Source organism: Polyodon spathula, chromosome 17, assembly GCF_017654505.1.
Source record: "Polyodon spathula isolate WHYD16114869_AA chromosome 17, ASM1765450v1, whole genome shotgun sequence".
NCBI lineage: Eukaryota > Metazoa > Chordata > Actinopteri > Acipenseriformes > Polyodontidae > Polyodon > Polyodon spathula.
In genome coordinates, this window is record NC_054550.1 from 35,189,237 (window position 1) to 35,207,213 (window position 17,977).

At 48.5% G+C, this 17,977-nt stretch overlaps 1 protein-coding gene across 4 annotated transcripts in view; it reads right to left on the minus strand.

Annotated features, from left to right (window-relative positions):
- LOC121329818 (ninein-like) overlaps window positions 1-17,944 on the minus strand; it is a 33,904-nt gene extending 15,960 nt beyond the window's left edge. For 2 of the 4 annotated variants that reach the window (XM_041275690.1, XM_041275689.1), the window contains exons 1-15: window positions 17,377-17,943; window positions 11,952-12,156; window positions 10,171-10,264; window positions 9,531-9,697; window positions 5,753-5,798; window positions 5,039-5,214; window positions 4,625-4,771; window positions 4,322-4,489; window positions 3,864-4,000; window positions 3,324-3,464; window positions 2,974-3,148; window positions 1,244-1,354; window positions 980-1,069; window positions 677-818; window positions 6-127 (exon numbers count right to left, since the gene is read on the minus strand). In XM_041275690.1, the coding sequence (XP_041131624.1) occupies window positions 6-127; window positions 677-818; window positions 980-1,069; window positions 1,244-1,354; window positions 2,974-3,148; window positions 3,324-3,464; window positions 3,864-4,000; window positions 4,322-4,489; window positions 4,625-4,771; window positions 5,039-5,214; window positions 5,753-5,798; window positions 9,531-9,697; window positions 10,171-10,264; window positions 11,952-12,137 (1,902 nt within the window). In that variant the 5' untranslated portion in view covers window positions 12,138-12,156; window positions 17,377-17,943. Of the gene's footprint in view, window positions 1-5; window positions 128-676; window positions 819-979; window positions 1,070-1,243; window positions 1,355-2,973; window positions 3,149-3,323; window positions 3,465-3,863; window positions 4,001-4,321; window positions 4,490-4,624; window positions 4,772-5,038; window positions 5,215-5,752; window positions 5,799-9,530; window positions 9,698-10,170; window positions 10,265-11,951; window positions 12,157-17,376 lie in introns of all 4 variants that reach the window. The other 2 variants (XM_041275692.1, XM_041275691.1) reach the window with 2 other exon arrangements.
- Window positions 17,945-17,977: the final 33 nt, after the last annotated feature.

Below are 17,977 nucleotides of genomic sequence, written 5' to 3' on the forward strand. Positions count from 1 at the left end.
CTCACCTTGCTCTGCAGCCCGGCTCTCACGCTCGCCAAGTCCTGCTGGTGCTGATCTTTCAGCTGCTCCACCAGCATCTCCGCCTCCAGGCTCATGTTGAAGGGATGACCCTCCTCCAAACCCAGACCTGGGGAAAACAGACAGCGACTGTGAGCAACACACAGAGAACACTCTCTGCAGAATATACAGATATGCTTCTCTCCTGCACTAGGTGATCAACATGGACAGGCATGTTCTAGGACTTCATCTCCATGCAAAATTTGATTCAATTCAGGTGAAATAGAATAAATAAGTAAATCAACATGATACAGATTTTAAAACTCACGCATGTATGTACGTATGTATGTATGGTGATGGAAATAAGACTCCTATTGCATAGCAGTTTTACCCATTCCAGGTTTAACTATCAGATTGTATAGGTAACAAGCTCTGGTGCGTGTTATTAAAGTCCTCGTAAAACCAGGAATGGATCGAACTGCTCTGCATTCTTATTTCCACCCTTATGCATGCATGTATGTATGTAATATTTATTGATACAAAGGCTAGATGAAACACTAATGAATTGGATTTGAGTTCTGCACATGAAGGCTGAGTGATCTGGTGCCGAGTGGTGTCTCGGATGCTCCCGGCAGGGACAGCGTGATTTCAGTACCGAGCGGGGCGAGCCGGTGCTTACCTGGGTCTGACTCCACACCAACGCCGCTCTTGCTGTCAAACTCCTCGGTCAGGGACAGTCCGAGGGAGGGGCGGGATGTCCTGCCCAGCGCGGAGTACTCCTCCAACTCAGCCTGCAGCTCGTCAATACGGTCCTGCAGCTCCTGGAGAGACAGAGAGACAGAGAGAGAGAGATAGAGGGAGACACACACACAGACAGAGACAGAGACATAGAGACAGAGGGAGGTCAGGAGGGTGTGCTGCAATTCAATTCACTGTGAATCGATGCTCATGTCGCAGGACGCTGACGAGATGCAATGCTTACCCTGCACTGCTGCTCACACTCGCTCCGCATGCGTTTGAATCGCTCCTCCTGCAAGAAGAACTCTGCGCTGCCTGGGTCCAGATCACCAAACTGAGGAGCAACAAACACACACACCATGTGAGAATGCACTGGGGCAAACACAGCAATGTGCAGAGACACAGACTGCAAAGAATAGCTTTCTGATTATATGCTTATTCACGGAGAGACAGGTACAGCAGAATGGTAGCTATAGAGACTCTCCTTGTGCGTCACACTGTGCTATACCTTCTCTTTGAGGATGTTATCCAGGTTGCTCTGCAGCTTGTTGGCCAGGTTCTCACTTTCCACCAGCTTCTCTGTGATCTCCAGCAGCTCTGCCTCCAGACGCATGTTCTCCTGAGAGAAAGCGAGAGTTTAGTTTAGAGATCAGTTTGGAGGCAGTAAGCAATGCCATCATACTCGTGGAGAGCTCTCAATCCAGGTCTTCTACGAGCACAGGTTAACACCAAGGTAGAGCACAATCCATGCAAACCCTTCTAAGACTGGAGTGCTGTGTAATGTTTGGGAGTCTGAAAGGCTGGTCTCACAGATTTGTATACTATATATGCATACTATACCTTCTATCACTTGAGTTTATAAAAAGATTGCAGATGGTATACCCTAGGCGGTGTGTATTTGTGTGCAGAGCGGTGGCGCCAGGTCTCCGCGGTGTGTATTTGTGTACAGAGCGGTGGCTCCAGGTCTCCGCGGTGTGTATTTGTGTACAGAGCGGTGGCTCCAGGTCTCCGCGGTGTGTATTTGGGTACAGAGCGGTGGCTCCAGGTCCCCGCAGTGTGTATTTGTGTGCAGAGCGGTGGCTCCAGGTCTCCGCGGTGTGTATTTGTGTACAGAGCGGTGGCTCCAGGTCTCCGCGGTGTGTATTTGTGTACAGAGCGGTGGCTCCACGTCCCCGCGGTGTGTATTTGTGTGCAGAGCGGTGGCTCCAGGTCTCCGCGGTGTGTATTTGTGTGCAGAGCGGTGGCTCCAGGTCTCCGCGGTGTGTATTTGTGTGCAGAGCGCTGGCTCCAGGTCTCCGCGGTGTGTATTTGTGTGCAGAGCGCTGGCTCCAGGTCTCCGCGGTGTGTATTTGCAGTGCAGAGCGCTGGCTCCAGGTCTCCGCGGTGTGTATTTGTGTGCAGAGCGGTGGCTCCAGGTCTCCGCGGTGTGTATTTGCAGTGCAGAGCGGTGGCTCCAGGTCTCCGCGGTGTGTATTTGTGTGCAGAGCGCTGGCTCCAGGTCTCCGCGGTGTGTATTTGTGTGCAGAGCGGTGGCTCCAGGTCTCCGCGGTGTGTATTTGTGTGCAGAGCGCTGGCTCCAGGTCTCCGCGGTGTGTATTTGTGTGCAGAGCGGTGGCTCCAGGTCTCCGCGGTGTGTATTTGTGTGCAGAGCGGTGGCTCCAGGTCTCCGCGGTGTGTATTTGTGTGCAGAGCGCTGGCTCCAGGTCTCCGCGGTGTGTATTTGCAGTGCAAAGCGCTGGCTCCAGGTCTCCGCGGTGTGTATTTGTGTGCAGAGCAGTGGCTCCAGGTCTCCGCGGTGTGTATTTTCAGTGCAGAGCGGAGGCTCCAGGTCTCCGCGGTGTGTATTTGCAGTGCAGAGCGGAGGCTCCAGGTCTCCGCGGTGTGTATTTGTGTGCAGAGCGGTGGCTCCAGGTCTCCGCGGTGTGTATTTGGGTGCAGAGCGGTGGCTCCAGGTCTCCGCGGTGTGTATTTGTGTGCAGAGCGCTGGCTCCAGGTCTCCGCGGTGTGTATTTGCGTACAGAGCGGAGGCTCCAGGTCTCCGCGGTGTGTATTTGTGTGCAGAGCGGTGGCTCCAGGTCTCCGCGGTGTGTATTTGTGTGCAGAGCGGTGGCTCCAGGTCTCCGCGGTGTGTATTTGTGTGCAGAGCGGTGGCTCCAGGTCTCCGCGGTGTGTATTTGTGTGCAGAGCGGTGGCTCCAGGTCTCCGCGGTGTGTATTTGTGGTGGCAGGACTGTGTTACCTTGTGTGCGAGTGAGAGGCGATCTCGCAGATACAGCTCCTCCTCCTTCACCTTCTCCACCTCCCTCTCCAGCTCAGACCTCTGCTTGCTGGCTTGCTGCTGGATCTGGTCCCTCTCTCTCGTCAGCTCGGCTTTCACTGCGGCCAGCCTGTCCCGATACTCCTGCTCCAGCTTCCTGCAGCAGGGACAGTTTCATTACATCAGGAAGGCAGGACAGAGCATAGGAGGAGAGGGAGAGGAAAGGGAAGAATGAATAGGAGACCGCGATAGAGAAGGGGAAGAGAAGGAGGCAGTATGATCGAGTAGAGGACAGAACAAGAGGAAAGGGTGGAGCTGGTGCTCCTGGATACCTGAGGTTGCTGTTGCCGAGACGCTCGATGGCGGAGTGGTGTTCGTCCATCTCAGCGGCCATCTGTGTCTTGAGCCGGTCAGCCTTGTCCAGGTCGGAGCGCAGCTTCCCCTTTTCCCTCATCTCGTGGTCCACTCGCTCCCTGGCAGATGGACGGACGGATGGATTAGAGACAAATGTGAGACACTGTTTATATCAGGGTGTGCTGCACCTCTGTTTGGCTCAGTGGCCCCCTATAGCACCACATGTAAAAACATCACCACTTAAAACTCAATGCAAAGTATTCATTCACAAATAAATCTCTTCTGTCGCATGCACTGCCATGCCCTGTATTTCTAATGGTTTCGTTGTTCGCTTTAACCGGTGCATAATTGTTTCTGCAAACTGTTAGCTTGTCTGGTATTTGTGTATGTGGGTGTAACACAGTGCAATGTGCACGCAAGGGAGTGTAGTGTGCAGAGCGTGTGTGTGCAGAGTGTGTGTGTGTAAGAGTGCAGCGTGCAGAGTGTGTGTAACAGGCAGCGTCAGCCCTGGCACTCACAGCAGGTGGCGGATCTCACTCTTGAAGCTGGCCAGCACTGCCTGGTGAATCCCATTCTTGGTGATTTGGAGCTCGTTCTCCAGTGCGATCGTCAGCTCACTGAGATTCACCTTCCTGTCCAGACTGAAATCCAGAGCCTGCAGCACAGAGAGAGACAGCGCGGCTCAAGCACAAAACAACAACTTCACAGCCACGCAAACAGGCCTGAAACACAGAGAGAGGGGAATGCCCAAAGACAGGGGAAGATAGAGCCTGGGACAGATTGCTTACCTATTCACACACACACACACACACACACATATTGCCATCTTTCTAATCACACGCCAATCAGAAAATAATACTATTGCAGAGAGGTCTGAATGACTCTACACGCTGGCTAACAGAGCTCCAAATGAAAGCTGGAGCGGATCAAGCTGCTCCACAGTGGGAGCCCCGTTCCCCTACTCCCAGCCCTGTACCTGCAGTATCTCATGGCAGTTGTCGATACCCTCTTCCTGCCAGGCGTCCAGCAGCCGCTCAGCGTTGGTGTAGCCCGTGCCGTCGTCCAGCCCCGAGAAGAGCCGCAGAGCTATGGTGCTGGTCATCGCCGAGGGCGTGGCCGTGCGCCTGCCACTCTCGTCAAACGGCTGAGAAAACACAACGAGGGGGGGGTAAGAGGGCTAGGCTGGGGTTTGGAGGGTTTAGGGTTGCGGTTAGAGCTGTGGTCAGGAGGAGATTGTGCCTCCTGAGCTGCCTAGTGCAGAAGGGGGCTAGGGGTGTACCTGTGTGGAGAGGTGTCTCTTGAGCTGCCGGTAGGGGGTGGAGGCGGACGGGGTGGGGTGCTTTCCGTTCCTCAGAACCCCAGAAATGAAGTCCTGGACACTCATCATCCCGTCAGGGTCCAGATTCATAAAAACATCGTCCAGCCCCTGCAACTCAAACCAAGAGGAATGCACAGCACTTGGAGAATGAGACACTGCGTTTGCCCACTAGATAGCAGTACTGAGCTAATGCAAACCATTAAGAACTAAATTCTTGAATTAGAAGTTGGTAATGGTTCAGGATCCTAATACGTCCAACATTAATAAGCAAAATTAAGGAATTATCTGTAAATAAATAAATATATACAAACAGTTACAATATATACAATAATGCAACATGTTTGTCTGGGTATTATCAGAGGGAGCGCGCCTCACCTCCAGTCCCAGCTGCTCGCACATTGAGACCAGCTGCCTGCAGCTTGCATAGCCCTGACGAGACACCCCCAGCTCTTCACAGACAGCCCCCAGCCGCTCCTCCAGCCAGTCCAGGGAGGGGGGCTGCACACTGCGGGGCGTGCCAGGGTCATCGGGGTTCCAGAACCGCAGCTGACCTAGAGAGAGACAGAGAGAAAGAAAGAAAGAAAGAAAGAAAGAAAGAAAGAAAGAAAGAAAGAAAGAAAGAAAGAAAGAGATCACTGTATGGAAACACACAGGTTCCTCTACCACAGCCAGGGCATGCTGTATCTCCCATCACTGGCCATGATGCACAACACAACTGTAGGGCAGCTTACTATGCAGTTTACTGAAGCAATTTTAAATTTGTTGAACATGAATTGATGAGATGCTGTTACTTGAACTTGTCCCAATGGGAAAGTTGCCTGCAGTTTCACGAGAGTGAAGCACTTGGTAAGACTCTGAATCACAAGACTACACCACACCAATCCAATTTCATTGACACAGCATCCTTCATTGGCAAGCAGCCCACAAATGAACAGCAAGCAAAAGAGTTCTGGGAGTTATCTAGAGACCATCACTTGCCGAGCCAGTCTATAGGGAATAAGTGATGCCAGCGCAGATAGTCCGAACCATGAATCCCTTGGAAGCGAGGAGCTGTGCTCTGAAACCAATGCGCTAGGACAGCATTCTTACCTTCAGCCTCATACTCCTCACTGTGCTGCGTGGATGTCTTCCACTGCTGTGGAGAGAAACAGCAGACGGATTTATAGCTGGTATCAATGCAAGTTTTTTGCGGTTCAATAAGCAAATGAAATTGACACACAGTCCGCAGCTGCACAAGAGAGATCCTTTCAACAAAGCCCTTTCAAAAATCATCCTACAGGACAGCAGGGATGGAAATAAGACTCCCCTTCCATAACAGTTTGATCCAGTCCTGGTTTCACTACAAATTTAATAAGACACACCTGTGCTTGTTACCCCTACACTGTGGCTAATCAAGCTCGTAGTAAAACCTGGAATGGGTGACACTGCTCTGCAACAGGAGCCTTGCTGCCACCCCTGCACTCTCAAAAGGACTGTATAGTATTGTGGTCCCTGGTACACTGGTTAGTAAAACTGTGAATTATATAGTTATGGTAACAGGGAATGAAATCAGAAGCCAGTGCACAGCAATACATTTCCTTTGTAATCTTCTATTGCGCTGAACTATTTCTTAAAAGGAGTGTTTTGTGCGGTCCAGCGCCCTATATTTAAAATGCAAGCCAAGTTGAAAAGAATGCATGGCCCTCTCTCTCTAAAGAGGTGTATAGAGAGCTTGGATTGTATTAATCAATGCACTGCACTGTACTGTATAGCCAGGGACAACAGGGCTCCTTTCAATATATTTCTGATTCCAGATTAGAAATGTAAACTGACTGTTAATCTGCCCTGTTTCCATGGATACGAGGATTAACCCTAGAATCTTGTTTACCAGGAGTTCCGGAACACACCCTGGGTATTCCGGAGAGACAGAGCTGAACAGAGTGTGTGCCAGGACCTCAGTACTGGCAACGAGGATCTTTAACAATGCTAACCCAGTGTTTTGTGAGTAGTGGGATGGATTCCCTGTCTGTAGTTCCTTTTTAATACAAGATGCCGAGTTCAAGGTATTAAACCTTATTGTTTTTTTTTTTTTTGTTTTTTTTTTAAATAGCATTTTGTTGTCCACAAAATATATTTTTACAGATTACACTGCTTTCTAAACCAGCTGATTCAGTGCCCAGCTTGGTGGATGCCAGGCACAAAAGGGTTAACTAAGAAAATCACAAGGCCCGCCCACATTCTGATTGTCACAAGCTGGCCACGCCCCCAGCAGCTTCCTTCACAGCTTTACTCTTTATAAATCAGCTGACCAAGAGGGGGGGGTATTAGAATACTCAGAACAGAGGGGTCATTGTTGCGGCACAAGGCCCACACACAGGTCAAAGGTCCAGCAGCAGCAGCAAAGTGGCATTCGGTGGGGGGGACAGGGGGACGGGACTCAATAGAATCCCCTGTGAAGTGCATCATAATGCCATTGTGTGACATCCCCAGCCCCCAAACACATGAATACAGGACAGGCGCGGTGTTAAATTGACGGAATTCTAAATCGAGGGCAGCCGAGCAAGAACTTCAATATAGGCAGCCGTCTGGAGGCGACCCCCCCCCCCCCCCACCCGTGTCGTTTCAGCCGCACAGCTGAGCAGATGGCATGCAGGTCCCTGCGACCCCCAGATTGTGCTCTTTGTTGAGCTGTCAGCCCCCCCCTCCCTCACACCCTCGCGCTGCCGAGCCCCCCACTCTCCACATCTGCTGCACGCCGCTCCCCCCCCATTGTTCCGCAGAATGCTACTAAGAATTATTTCAAGACGCGTTCCACTGCCTGTCAAGGAATGTTTGTCTTGGACATCACCTGGGCCGCGCGTTAACCCCTCACTCTCCTAAAAGCCCCCCACCCACCCCCAGCCGTCACGGACGCCTCGGAGCACAAGGAGCTGGTCGACTGCAATAGCCTGCTTGCATGGAAGCTCCTCTGTCCTGAAACAGTGGCCAGTGTAATGCAGCCTCTCCACAGGCAACCTGTTGATGACCCTTTAAGCAGCCCATGTCTCACCTGTGTTGCATGATGTTTTTATAAAATACAAAATAAAGAACATTCCTGGACTGCGATTCTGTGGACCACGTGAGGCGGTGAACTTTCTATTTTTGTTTGTAAAAGCAGTTTAAAAACATTTTGCACTCGTCTTAACCAAACCCAGGACAGACCAGTTGCAGGCCTGTGTTCTGAAATTCTAAATGGGTAGACAAAGGAATGGTCAATCCTGCTCCCTCTTCAGTGCAGCGTAATCCCCAAACAAAGGCTGGTCACACCACAGTGTTAACAAAAGGCACCGTGTCTTCTGAGGAAGCCTTTGGGTTCTGATCTCTGTAAGGCAGCCAGCCAGCCAGCCGCCTGGCTGAGAGAAGCTTCTAAAACAGTTTGATTCTGCAGCAGTCAGACAGGATGCGAGTCAACACTGGGGTCCTACACACCAGACAGTGTGCTTACACACTGCGACGATGCAATAGCGGGGAGCATGACGAGTTTAACAAAAAACACGCCTGGCTCCCAGCCAAGGCTGTGATCAAAGGCAGAGGATTTTAAGAATGGGGCAATGGTCGTTTGCTTACGATGAATAACTGTACAGCTACTGGTATCCGGTCCTGCTCCAGCAGCAAACATCTCTTAACAGGAGTTTAAAATCCCGTCTCCTGATTTACTACTATTTCTAATTTTCTGGTTTTCTATCACAATGTATTTATTGTGTAAATGCTTATTAGCAGGATGCAGTGTTTGCTGTGGGGAGGTAAACACCAGCTGGTTTCGTGATGGCAGGAAGCCACCATGGCAACTAAAATCACCAACGACTCACTGACTCCGAGGTCAAGCCCAGAGAGCACGCTTTCATTCACACCTTCAGCACCTCCCGAGGAGGACTCAAAGGAATCTTCAAAACAGAGTAACTCGAAATCAGCTGACTCAAATTACACACTGCGTGTCAGAACTGTGCGATCGACTGGGTCACTTCCAATATTTCATCTTCAACACACAGATAATTATTTTTGTAGTAACTGTTGTTTATTTGGTGCCAATATTGGACTCGGGTTTGACCAAGATAAAATGCTTTCCTTCAGCTGATGAACCCAATCAGCACTTTTCATGATTGTCGTTGTGTGGCTCTCCCAAGTGGTCAGGCTACTCCTAATCCATCTCAAAAAAGTTTGCAGGGATGCATTGCAACAGCCTCCCCCATTCAAGCTCATTATGATGTTTTCATCCCTGGAACATTCTTTCAGATTCAGCCTACAGTGCAACCAGCCCATTCCATGATAACCAGAGACCCAACAGCATTGCACAGTTTCAGTGCAAGCTGATTAGCTAATAATATCAACCTCTCTCAGCATTACTGTGATAGATAAGAGGAACTGGAGTTACTAAGTCAGTGCTGGACTGGAATGCACTGGAATGCACACGTGGTGGGAAACTTTAAACACAGAAGATAGCCAGAGAAGCATAGCTGTGCAGATCAGTTTACCATGGCCTGGCTGAAATAAAAGAAACTCAAATTCAATGACACACGTTTGGACTTTTTCAACGTCTTCGAGGCTTGCTCAATGCAGGAGTGAGCAGGTCACATGGGCACCCACTATCCCACCCCTTGTGATGTCACAGAGAGCCTTCTGCTTTCCCATGCTGTATAACTGCACAGGGAGCTTCACAGGGCCAGTGGATCACATGACACATCACATATAAACCATGTCCATTTGAGAAGGAGTCCCTCGTTTCAATGGCACCCCCAGATTGTTCGCCCAGCCGTTGTTTTTTATTGTCGACCTAAGCAATGTGTCGCAGATGCAATGGCAAGAGCCAGCGGTAGATTTAAAACAAGACAAGAGACTAAAAAGGTGTTACCTTGCACCCGTCCCGAGGGGGGGTGTTCTGGGGATTCTCTTCTGGGGCGGCCGGCTCTGTCTCGCTGACCTCAGCAAACCCTTCTATAGACTCTCCGAACTCAGGGAGCGAGCGACGCCCGTATCGTTTCCCGTCCTTCACGAACTTGGGGTTAGCTTGGGACGAGTCTGCAGCAGAGAACACGCCCATCAGCACAGGACAACAGGAGTCAAGCAGAGAAACGTTTCGGAAGCTGCTGTCTTCAAGTGCATATCAAAATGCTGAAGACGGCACCACCCAAAAGCTTGTCTATTTGATACAGGGCAATATTTTCAAAGCGTTTCTAGACCAACAGAACATAATGATCATTTGAATGTTTTTTACATTCATTCTTGTCTATAATTTGCATTGCTTTCCAGTACTTTCCAGTGTGATACAGCACATCAGAATACCCAGAAACATAATATTTTAATGGCCATGCCAGAGACATTAAAAGCGAGGATCTAATAAATGTAGGGGGGTGTGTGTGTGTGTGTGTGTGTGTGTGTGTGTGTGTGATTGGTTTGCTAAGCTCCCTGTATGTGTATCCTGGCATTCTTGCTGTTTCACTGTTTCATTCGCAGGTGTGTCTGTGCCTCCTGTCTGTCTCTCTCGCTCTCACCTGGCTCCTGGCTGTTCTCTTCACTCGACGGCTGCCCTCCTAGCGTTGTTGACAAGACATTGATCAGGGCGTCCTTAAACTGTTCAAAATGAACCTGGAACGGAAGACAAGGAGGAGGGCCAGGGTTCAAATTAAGAAACTTGTTTTTATTGAATTATTGTTAATTGTAAAGAAATAAACAGAATGATTTTGACCTTGAGTAAAACTATCATATAGTTTTGATATTATTATATAGGTTTTATATAGTTGCTTTAAAGTGTACAGTGAGTAACTCTTACTGCTCGTGCAGAGAACAGAAAGAGTTAAGCCTCTCTAAGGAGGTTTCATTGTTTGCCAGGCTGTTGCTCAGTCACCGACAGCCCTTCACACTCTCCTTCAATGACATCAGCAGCAGCTGTGGAGTTTAGACTCTGAGACACAGAGCAGCCTGCTGCACTGAACCACAGCACCTGTGAGGGAGCCTTGGCAACAGCAGAACTGCGAGATGATCTTTACCCTGTAATCCCACAATGCATCTGCCCAGGAGTCAAGTCCGTCTCGTCGAGTGGGCGTGTCCTAGGCTGCTCTGCTGAAAGCAGGGTTTTTTTTTTTTTAATTTAATGAAAAGCAGAGAGCTGCGCTATAAAGCAACAGCTGCCAGTGTCTGACATCATATATATGTATATTTACTTTGAAAGTAAACATGCATATGTATGAAACGTGACATTGTGACTCCTTGGGTTGGAATGCGAGCCCCCCCCCCCCCTTTTTTGACATATCAGAACTCTGCTATTGTCACGAAGTCTGCACAATCACCTCTTTTCCAGGGCCAGAAAACAGATGTTTCCCCAGATCTCCTCTCCATGCGATTATTAACTGACAGACAAGGCTGTACTGCAAGCACAGAGAGGCACCAAATTACAAGGCAGCATTGAGCAGCTACAGCCTGCAGTTCAGGGCTGCAGTGTGGAAGGGACTGGAGTGGATCTGGGTTGTTCAGTGGATAAGAGAAACTGCTGGGCTGCAGTGTGGAAGGTAGTGGGCTTGAGTAACACATGCACTCCTTCCTAAAGCAGATTACCTCGAGCTGCAGCGAGCGACGGCATTATTAAACCCATCCCCACGTCATCAAATAACAAGGTTGGTCGTCACAGACAGGCCTGCTGATCAGGTCTCAATGCCTGGGGTGACGATCACAGGTACACAGTGACATCTCCACCCCTTCCTCCTTGAACTTCTCTTCACTGCGCAACTGTACTGCTGTAAGGGAAACACAGCAATCGCAATGCAAACCTCTTTGCACACTGCTACTGCACGCTCTCTCTGACTATACACAGCACTCGTCTGCCAGTCTTGTTGGTTTCAGTGACCAGTGCAATTTGATATTGTGTGCCAGCGGCCCGCAGCTTGTGAAAGATCACACCGCACGTATCCTGCTTCCTCCCCTGGCCTGTGCTGAGTATCAGAGTGGGTCCTGTTAGAGAGGCTTGCTCCCTTGTTCAGTGTCGCCTCTCCGCTACAACGCCTTGCCACAGTGCAAGGCACACAGGCAAGCTGGCTGGAGTGTGTCGCACTGCCACTCTGCTGCAGTGATTTACAACCCTCCTCCTCTACGGGAACTGGAGCTATTTGTTTGGGCCAAGAGAGTCTCCAGAGAGACCTCCATAGGAACCAGAGGGTGTGTCTGTATATGTGTGTGTGTGTGTGTGGAGACCCAACCTCCCCTGCCCTGCCCTGCCTTGCCCAACTTGTGGTTCAGTAGCTGGTCCTCCTCGCCCTCCCTGTGTGTCTGCCCCCCTCACCCTGTCCGATGGACTGCCCTCCTGCACCAGTTCCCTCAGCAGTGCCGGTGCCACCTCCTCCAGATGCAGAGCCTGGCACAGGTCCGAGAGCTCCTCCTGGCACAGGGATCCCAAGCCACTGCAGTCGAAACCGTCGAAGAGTTCTTTCAGTCGAACCTCGTACTCATCCAGCTGGGCTCCGTCCATCCCATAGCACAGCACCACCCTGAGAGAGAGAGAGAGAGAGAGATTACTGAACCCACCACCCCAGGCTGCACCCATTCATCGAATGCCTTCACCAGTGTACACTTAGAAGTTTCATACAAGTTACAATATATATTTAGATCTTAAAAGCTGAATTACTAAAGTGAGGTGGTTTTTTTAATTGACCAGTAAGGGTTGTGCAGCTGTCATTTCCACCCCTCTCTGCACCTGTGTGTTGGAAAGTTATTTTCCATTTACTAACTCTGTTACAGGGGAGAATAGAGGCGTTCGCTCAGAAAGTAGGCACCCGGCAGGTGATCAGTCTGTGAATAGATTATTGATCACCATGGATTTTATTTTGCAAGCTTCAATAAAACATGAATTGATCTGAATCTATTTGGAGCCTAAATATTCTATATTATTAGATGTGAAAACTGATCCCCAATTGAAAGTACTCCTGTTCTGCAGTGTTTTGCCCAGAGGGGACAGGAATGCCTTCATGCTGTAATAGCATCAACGCCCAATCCTCCCACGTCTCTGGGAACGATTTGTTAAAAGTCAGTTTGTGACATAATCCACAATCCTTTCCTGTACCCCAAGTGTGATCCAGAGCCTGCCAGTGATCTACAGAACACTGGCAAAGTGGGGCTAGCCTCCCTTCCCTCGCACTGACCAAACGAAGGAAGCTGAAACACAGCGACACACAGGACAGGCTGCTGAGTGGAGAGCTCTGTGCTGAACCAAGGACTGGCAAGCTGAGGCGCTACCGGACAGGACCTCCTGCTCAGTGGCTTCTTGGATGGCTGGACAAGCAATTAAAACACACAGTTTGACTGGCTTGTAAAATGGGGTTTCCGTGCGTTGTGAAAGAAGCAGTACAGTGATGGAAGCAGTCAGAGACAGCAAGAAGAACAGTCTGTAGTTAGAAGTAGTCTTTTACATGACAAATTAAAACAGGCAACAAAATCAGACCACTTTCCTTATTCGATCCGCACTTCACTTGATTAACCGTCACCCCCCCCGGGGGGGGGGCACTCTGAATATCTGTCACTAGTGATCAATATACAGTGTCCAATCACATAAGGGGGGGGGGGGGGGGGGGGGGGTTCTGTTATTCTTCCTTCAGTTTTTCAATTAAAATACAGAAAAAAAAAAAAAAAAAAAAAAAAAAAAAAAAAAGTTTCTTCCTGCTATCTAATGACTTCATGTGTTCAGGTCACATGGTCTGACTGGAGCAAAACCAAGCTACAGCACAGGAAGTGGCTTTGTACCAGGAAGTAGCAGCAATTTTGTCTTCGAAATATCATCATATTCCAAATTCCAGGAGAAGGGGAGCCACTGAATCTTGCTACAGCTGGTAAGAAAATGGATCAATTAGCACTCCTTTCAGGACATGCAACTACAGAAATTGGAAGGTATCGCATTCACTTCTACAGTCGTTACTGCTTGAAAGGTAATACACCACAGAACAGTACTGGTAAAAGCTATTCAAGTGAAGAGGTTTTGTTTATTAGCACAGAAGCAATACAGAAAAAAATTCCAGTTCAAACCATTTCTATATAGTGTATATACACACACACACACACACACACACACAGTACATATTGCAGTACTGCAAAGCCACTAGACAGCATGCAAACGGAAAGGATAAGAAGGTCATAATGCTTTAGTGGTCTATTAATAGAAAATAAGGAAGATGCATCACCAACCTTAGCCATAACATGACAGACGATCACACTCACATACTGGGCACAACTACGCCACGCTTCATTACTAAGCAGCCTTTAACATACTGTGTGCCACTCCAGCATTGTATTGATGTGCAAAGAGGGTTTAATTTCCTCCTCAGATGCTGCAGCAGGTAACAGACAAGTACAGTGCAGAGCACGGCTCAGCTAGGAAATGGAGGAGGTCAGGGCAGGCCGCACAATGCTTCTCACTTGCAAAGCCAGGACAGAGTCCAGACTTCCAGGCAATTACATAACCTGCACTGAAACAGCTACGGCTGTACCTGGAGGACCCTTTAAATCCAGGAGTATATAGGGATACAGAACCAGGGGCGCAGGGTTAAGAAAGAGATTGCAGCTCTTCATGATCTAGGACAAAGCAGCAACGTGTTAGATTGCTGCAAGCACAGCTCAGCTCATCCCTCCTTTATCTTTCACTGGCTTCTACGGTAAGTGGATCTCTCTCGCTGTGAACAGACGTGGTGATGCAGGCGCACCTCATCAGTACATTACAGGACACAATAGATACGCTTGCCTGTCTGGCACTCAAAGCCAGGCCAACTGAAGAATACACATGCAGTCCAGCCGCACGCAGCTGCAGTCTAATGATGCAGTTAATGGACCTTCAAAGGGGACTCCAGGTGCTACTCTGGGTTTGCTCACACAGACAATGGGCACGCTGATGCAATCAGTGCAGCTCTTCAGAGGGGACCCTTCAATGAGAGGAGAAGCAGCAGGGTTGGATGACTGCAGGGCTGCCAGTCAAACATGAGCTCACACTGTGCTTCTCTCTGCTGAACTACTGCACACACACCACATGAAAGAAACCTTGTATTCGCTATTTCATGCATTTCTGATTATTCCGGTGATGATGACGAGATATTATAATTCTTGATATTGATTTTAGGCAAAACACTGCGCTGAAGCCACGTGGTTGTCATTATATCGGAGTTCAACACGTGGCAGTCCCGCATTATTTAGGACTGATAGCGTGAGAGGGGATTAATTGTGCAAGGGCCTTTTACAGTACATGCCTGAATGACAATACTTAATCTTGTAAACTCTTCATGAAACACAAACACACACACACACAAGACACAAACACAAACCAAGACACACACACACACACAGATCACAGTGAAGTTGTGAATGGTTATTTGCACACTGTCATTAAGAATGAATGTGTCCCCAACACTGGCGGCTCGGAGGCGCAATCCACAGCATGTTAAAACAAAATCCCCAACGTGTAAATGAAGTGCTAATGGGAGTTTCCCCTCTAATTAGTCTGCACGCTGTTTCACAGACACAAAGATAAGAGGGTTAAATACAGTGAAGGCTTTGTTCAACGTGCTCAGTGAAATTGCTAATCGGGCTGACACAAGGCGACACGCGGTTTCATTCAGTCTGCTGCAGAGGTAACAGCTAAACAAATCGCTGCCATACTTGAAGGCACAAACCGGAAGCCCCTGATCACTGCAGACCTCGGGGGCATCCATCTGACTGGGAGACACCGCACTAGTAGTATAGTGTCCAACCCAATGTATTGATTTAACAGCTGTTTTTACACCTATGTTTAGCAACACTTCCAGTCTCCCTGTGTGAGTGTGCTGTGCGAGTGACTGTATGCGACCCCCCGCCCCCCAAGATCATGCGTGCATTACTAGTCTGACTTAAACATGTTTTAGTCACCTCGTATTTGTAGGGCGGATATTAATGGCTTGGGTCCTTTATGCTGCATAAAGCGACCAACAACAACAACAATTTCACGAGCGATTCTAAAGCAAGTCCCAGCTGATACCGTCAACACAGTGAAGCCGAATCACTGAGCATCTGGGGTGCAATCTGTTTGGGTTGAAGCGCGTTCACAATCACACCGTAAGATCTACGGATATGAATGGCAGTACTGCAGCCCAATGGGCCGTGCAGAATTGAAAAACAAAACAAAGTGATTTTTTAACTTTCAACGCAGAGAATAAGGTACAACAGGAGTTTCACTTACATGCGTGCGTTCAAATTCACAGGCACGACGGTTCACCCATTCCACGCAGCCCAGTCTATTCTGCTTCCGGGCGTATAATATTAATAACCGTCATCATAATAACGCGTTACAAATTCAACCGTTGTGCTGTGGTGCTCTTTACCGTGACCGGGACCTGCACCGGACCGCGCTGCTTCAGAGACGCCGTGCAAAGCTGTCCACGCGTACCGTCGCGCTGCTTCTTTGCATCAACAGGCTCTTCCACGCACCAGCCTGCTTAGCAACGACGCCAGCTCCCACACCAGCCAACCTCCTCACAAACAATGCAAACACGGTGCTTACCAGATCAACACTGGGCACTAGGGCTGTACTGAGACATGCCCAAAGCAAACAGTGCATCATTTACACTCACTGTGGAGAGTGCTTTTACTGTAAGGGACCTGTTGAATTCATATTTATACAGCTATAACTTGAGTCCAAATAAATTATTCAGATGACTAGATCGAGAAGAAAAAGTCAAGGCTTGGCAATAATATTATAACTGGAAATTGAGAGAATTCTGCTAAAAAGTAGATAAGCCTTCGGCTACCGTGAGCTGCGATTGGTGTGCCAAAACAATCTAATGCATATTACATAACACGTGAAATAATAAGCAAACGCGGCAATTAAAGCGCTTGCTGGTTTCAGCGGGGTCTCATTAGAATGCTAGAATTCTGATTCTATTAAAGATGCATTGTATGCTTGGACACACTCGCTGTTCTTTCACTTAACCAAACCCCCTCCGACAGCAGCAGGCAGGATTTCCATTTGAAAAGCCTCGAGAGCATCTGTGACAAAACAACTGAAGAGTTCAAAGAAACAAATACACAAGCACGCTTACATGCTGCAAAACAACAACAACAACGTGTGCATTTGTGTTTCTCGGGCGCAAGACTTCAGTTTGAAATGAAATATTAGTCTCTAATAAGCGAGTTATAGCAGTACTGTTGCATTCACGCCTCGATTATCACAGCAGTCTGCCAGGATCGCGGTCACAGCAATCCAATGCGAGCACACAGCTGTCTACAAAACAAGTCAAAATGTCTGCTTCCAAAAGAAAACATTTCACGCATCGACTTTCTGTAAAGAACGACACACGTGAAAGTAGCGGCGTGCATTCTAGCACTTCGACACGCCGAGGAGGTAAATAGTATCCACACCAACTGCACTGCAAAATGTGTCAACAGTAAACAAATCACTTTTTTAAATGCACGGTAGTTTGATTGACGCCTTCCTCTGGGAATACGGGCGCCAAACAGTGGAAATAAGCAAGCATCTCTCATTTTACTTCCACGTCCTTTCAACGATATTTCCAGTGCATCAAATACAAAGACCGTGCAGATAACACGACACTGCATTGGTAATTGTAATCGGATGGTCTTGTGGTGAAGCCAGCTAACTTCACAGACTCTGAAACTGATCAACACTCCTAGCCCATCCTTACATGTGTTTTCAAAATCAAACAGTTACAAAAACACAGCGCGTTTCACAAACTTACCACTGCGCTTACACGAGCAACTTGAAAGATCCTTACTTCCTCCGATGTCTTGTGCAAAAATATAAGTATTCCCAAGAAAAAGTGAGCCGACCCGTGTTAGATTTCCTCCCAGAAAGAAGACCCGCTGTTTTGAATCTGAGAAAGCGCTTCTGGGAGCCCAAACCCGTCACGGCTGCTTTGCCTTGCTTCCCCCGGTTTCCCTCTCTCTCAGACGGGTCTGTTGTTACTGCTTTACCCAGCCGGCTTGACTGGAGGATTTTGAAAAGCTCTGAAAGGAGGGGGTATAGCCCAAATCCTGACGCCTTCACACGTAACTGCCGGCTCTTAAAGAGACCGCTGCCTGTGGCACTCTTAGAACAAGGATAGAAGACACTCGTCTTTCAATTTTTTTTTTTTTTTTTTTTAAAGTGAGTTAATTGCATTAATTACATCTTGATTTTGCGAGCGCCGCTCCTGTATCGCTGTACCAAGTCTACCATATATGTTCATATATATATGAGATACAATGTTGATATTTAATTGGAATTTAAAACGATAAAATTAATTTTCATATAATGCATTATTTCATTTTTACAATCCTCATTCAAAATGTGGACCCTTG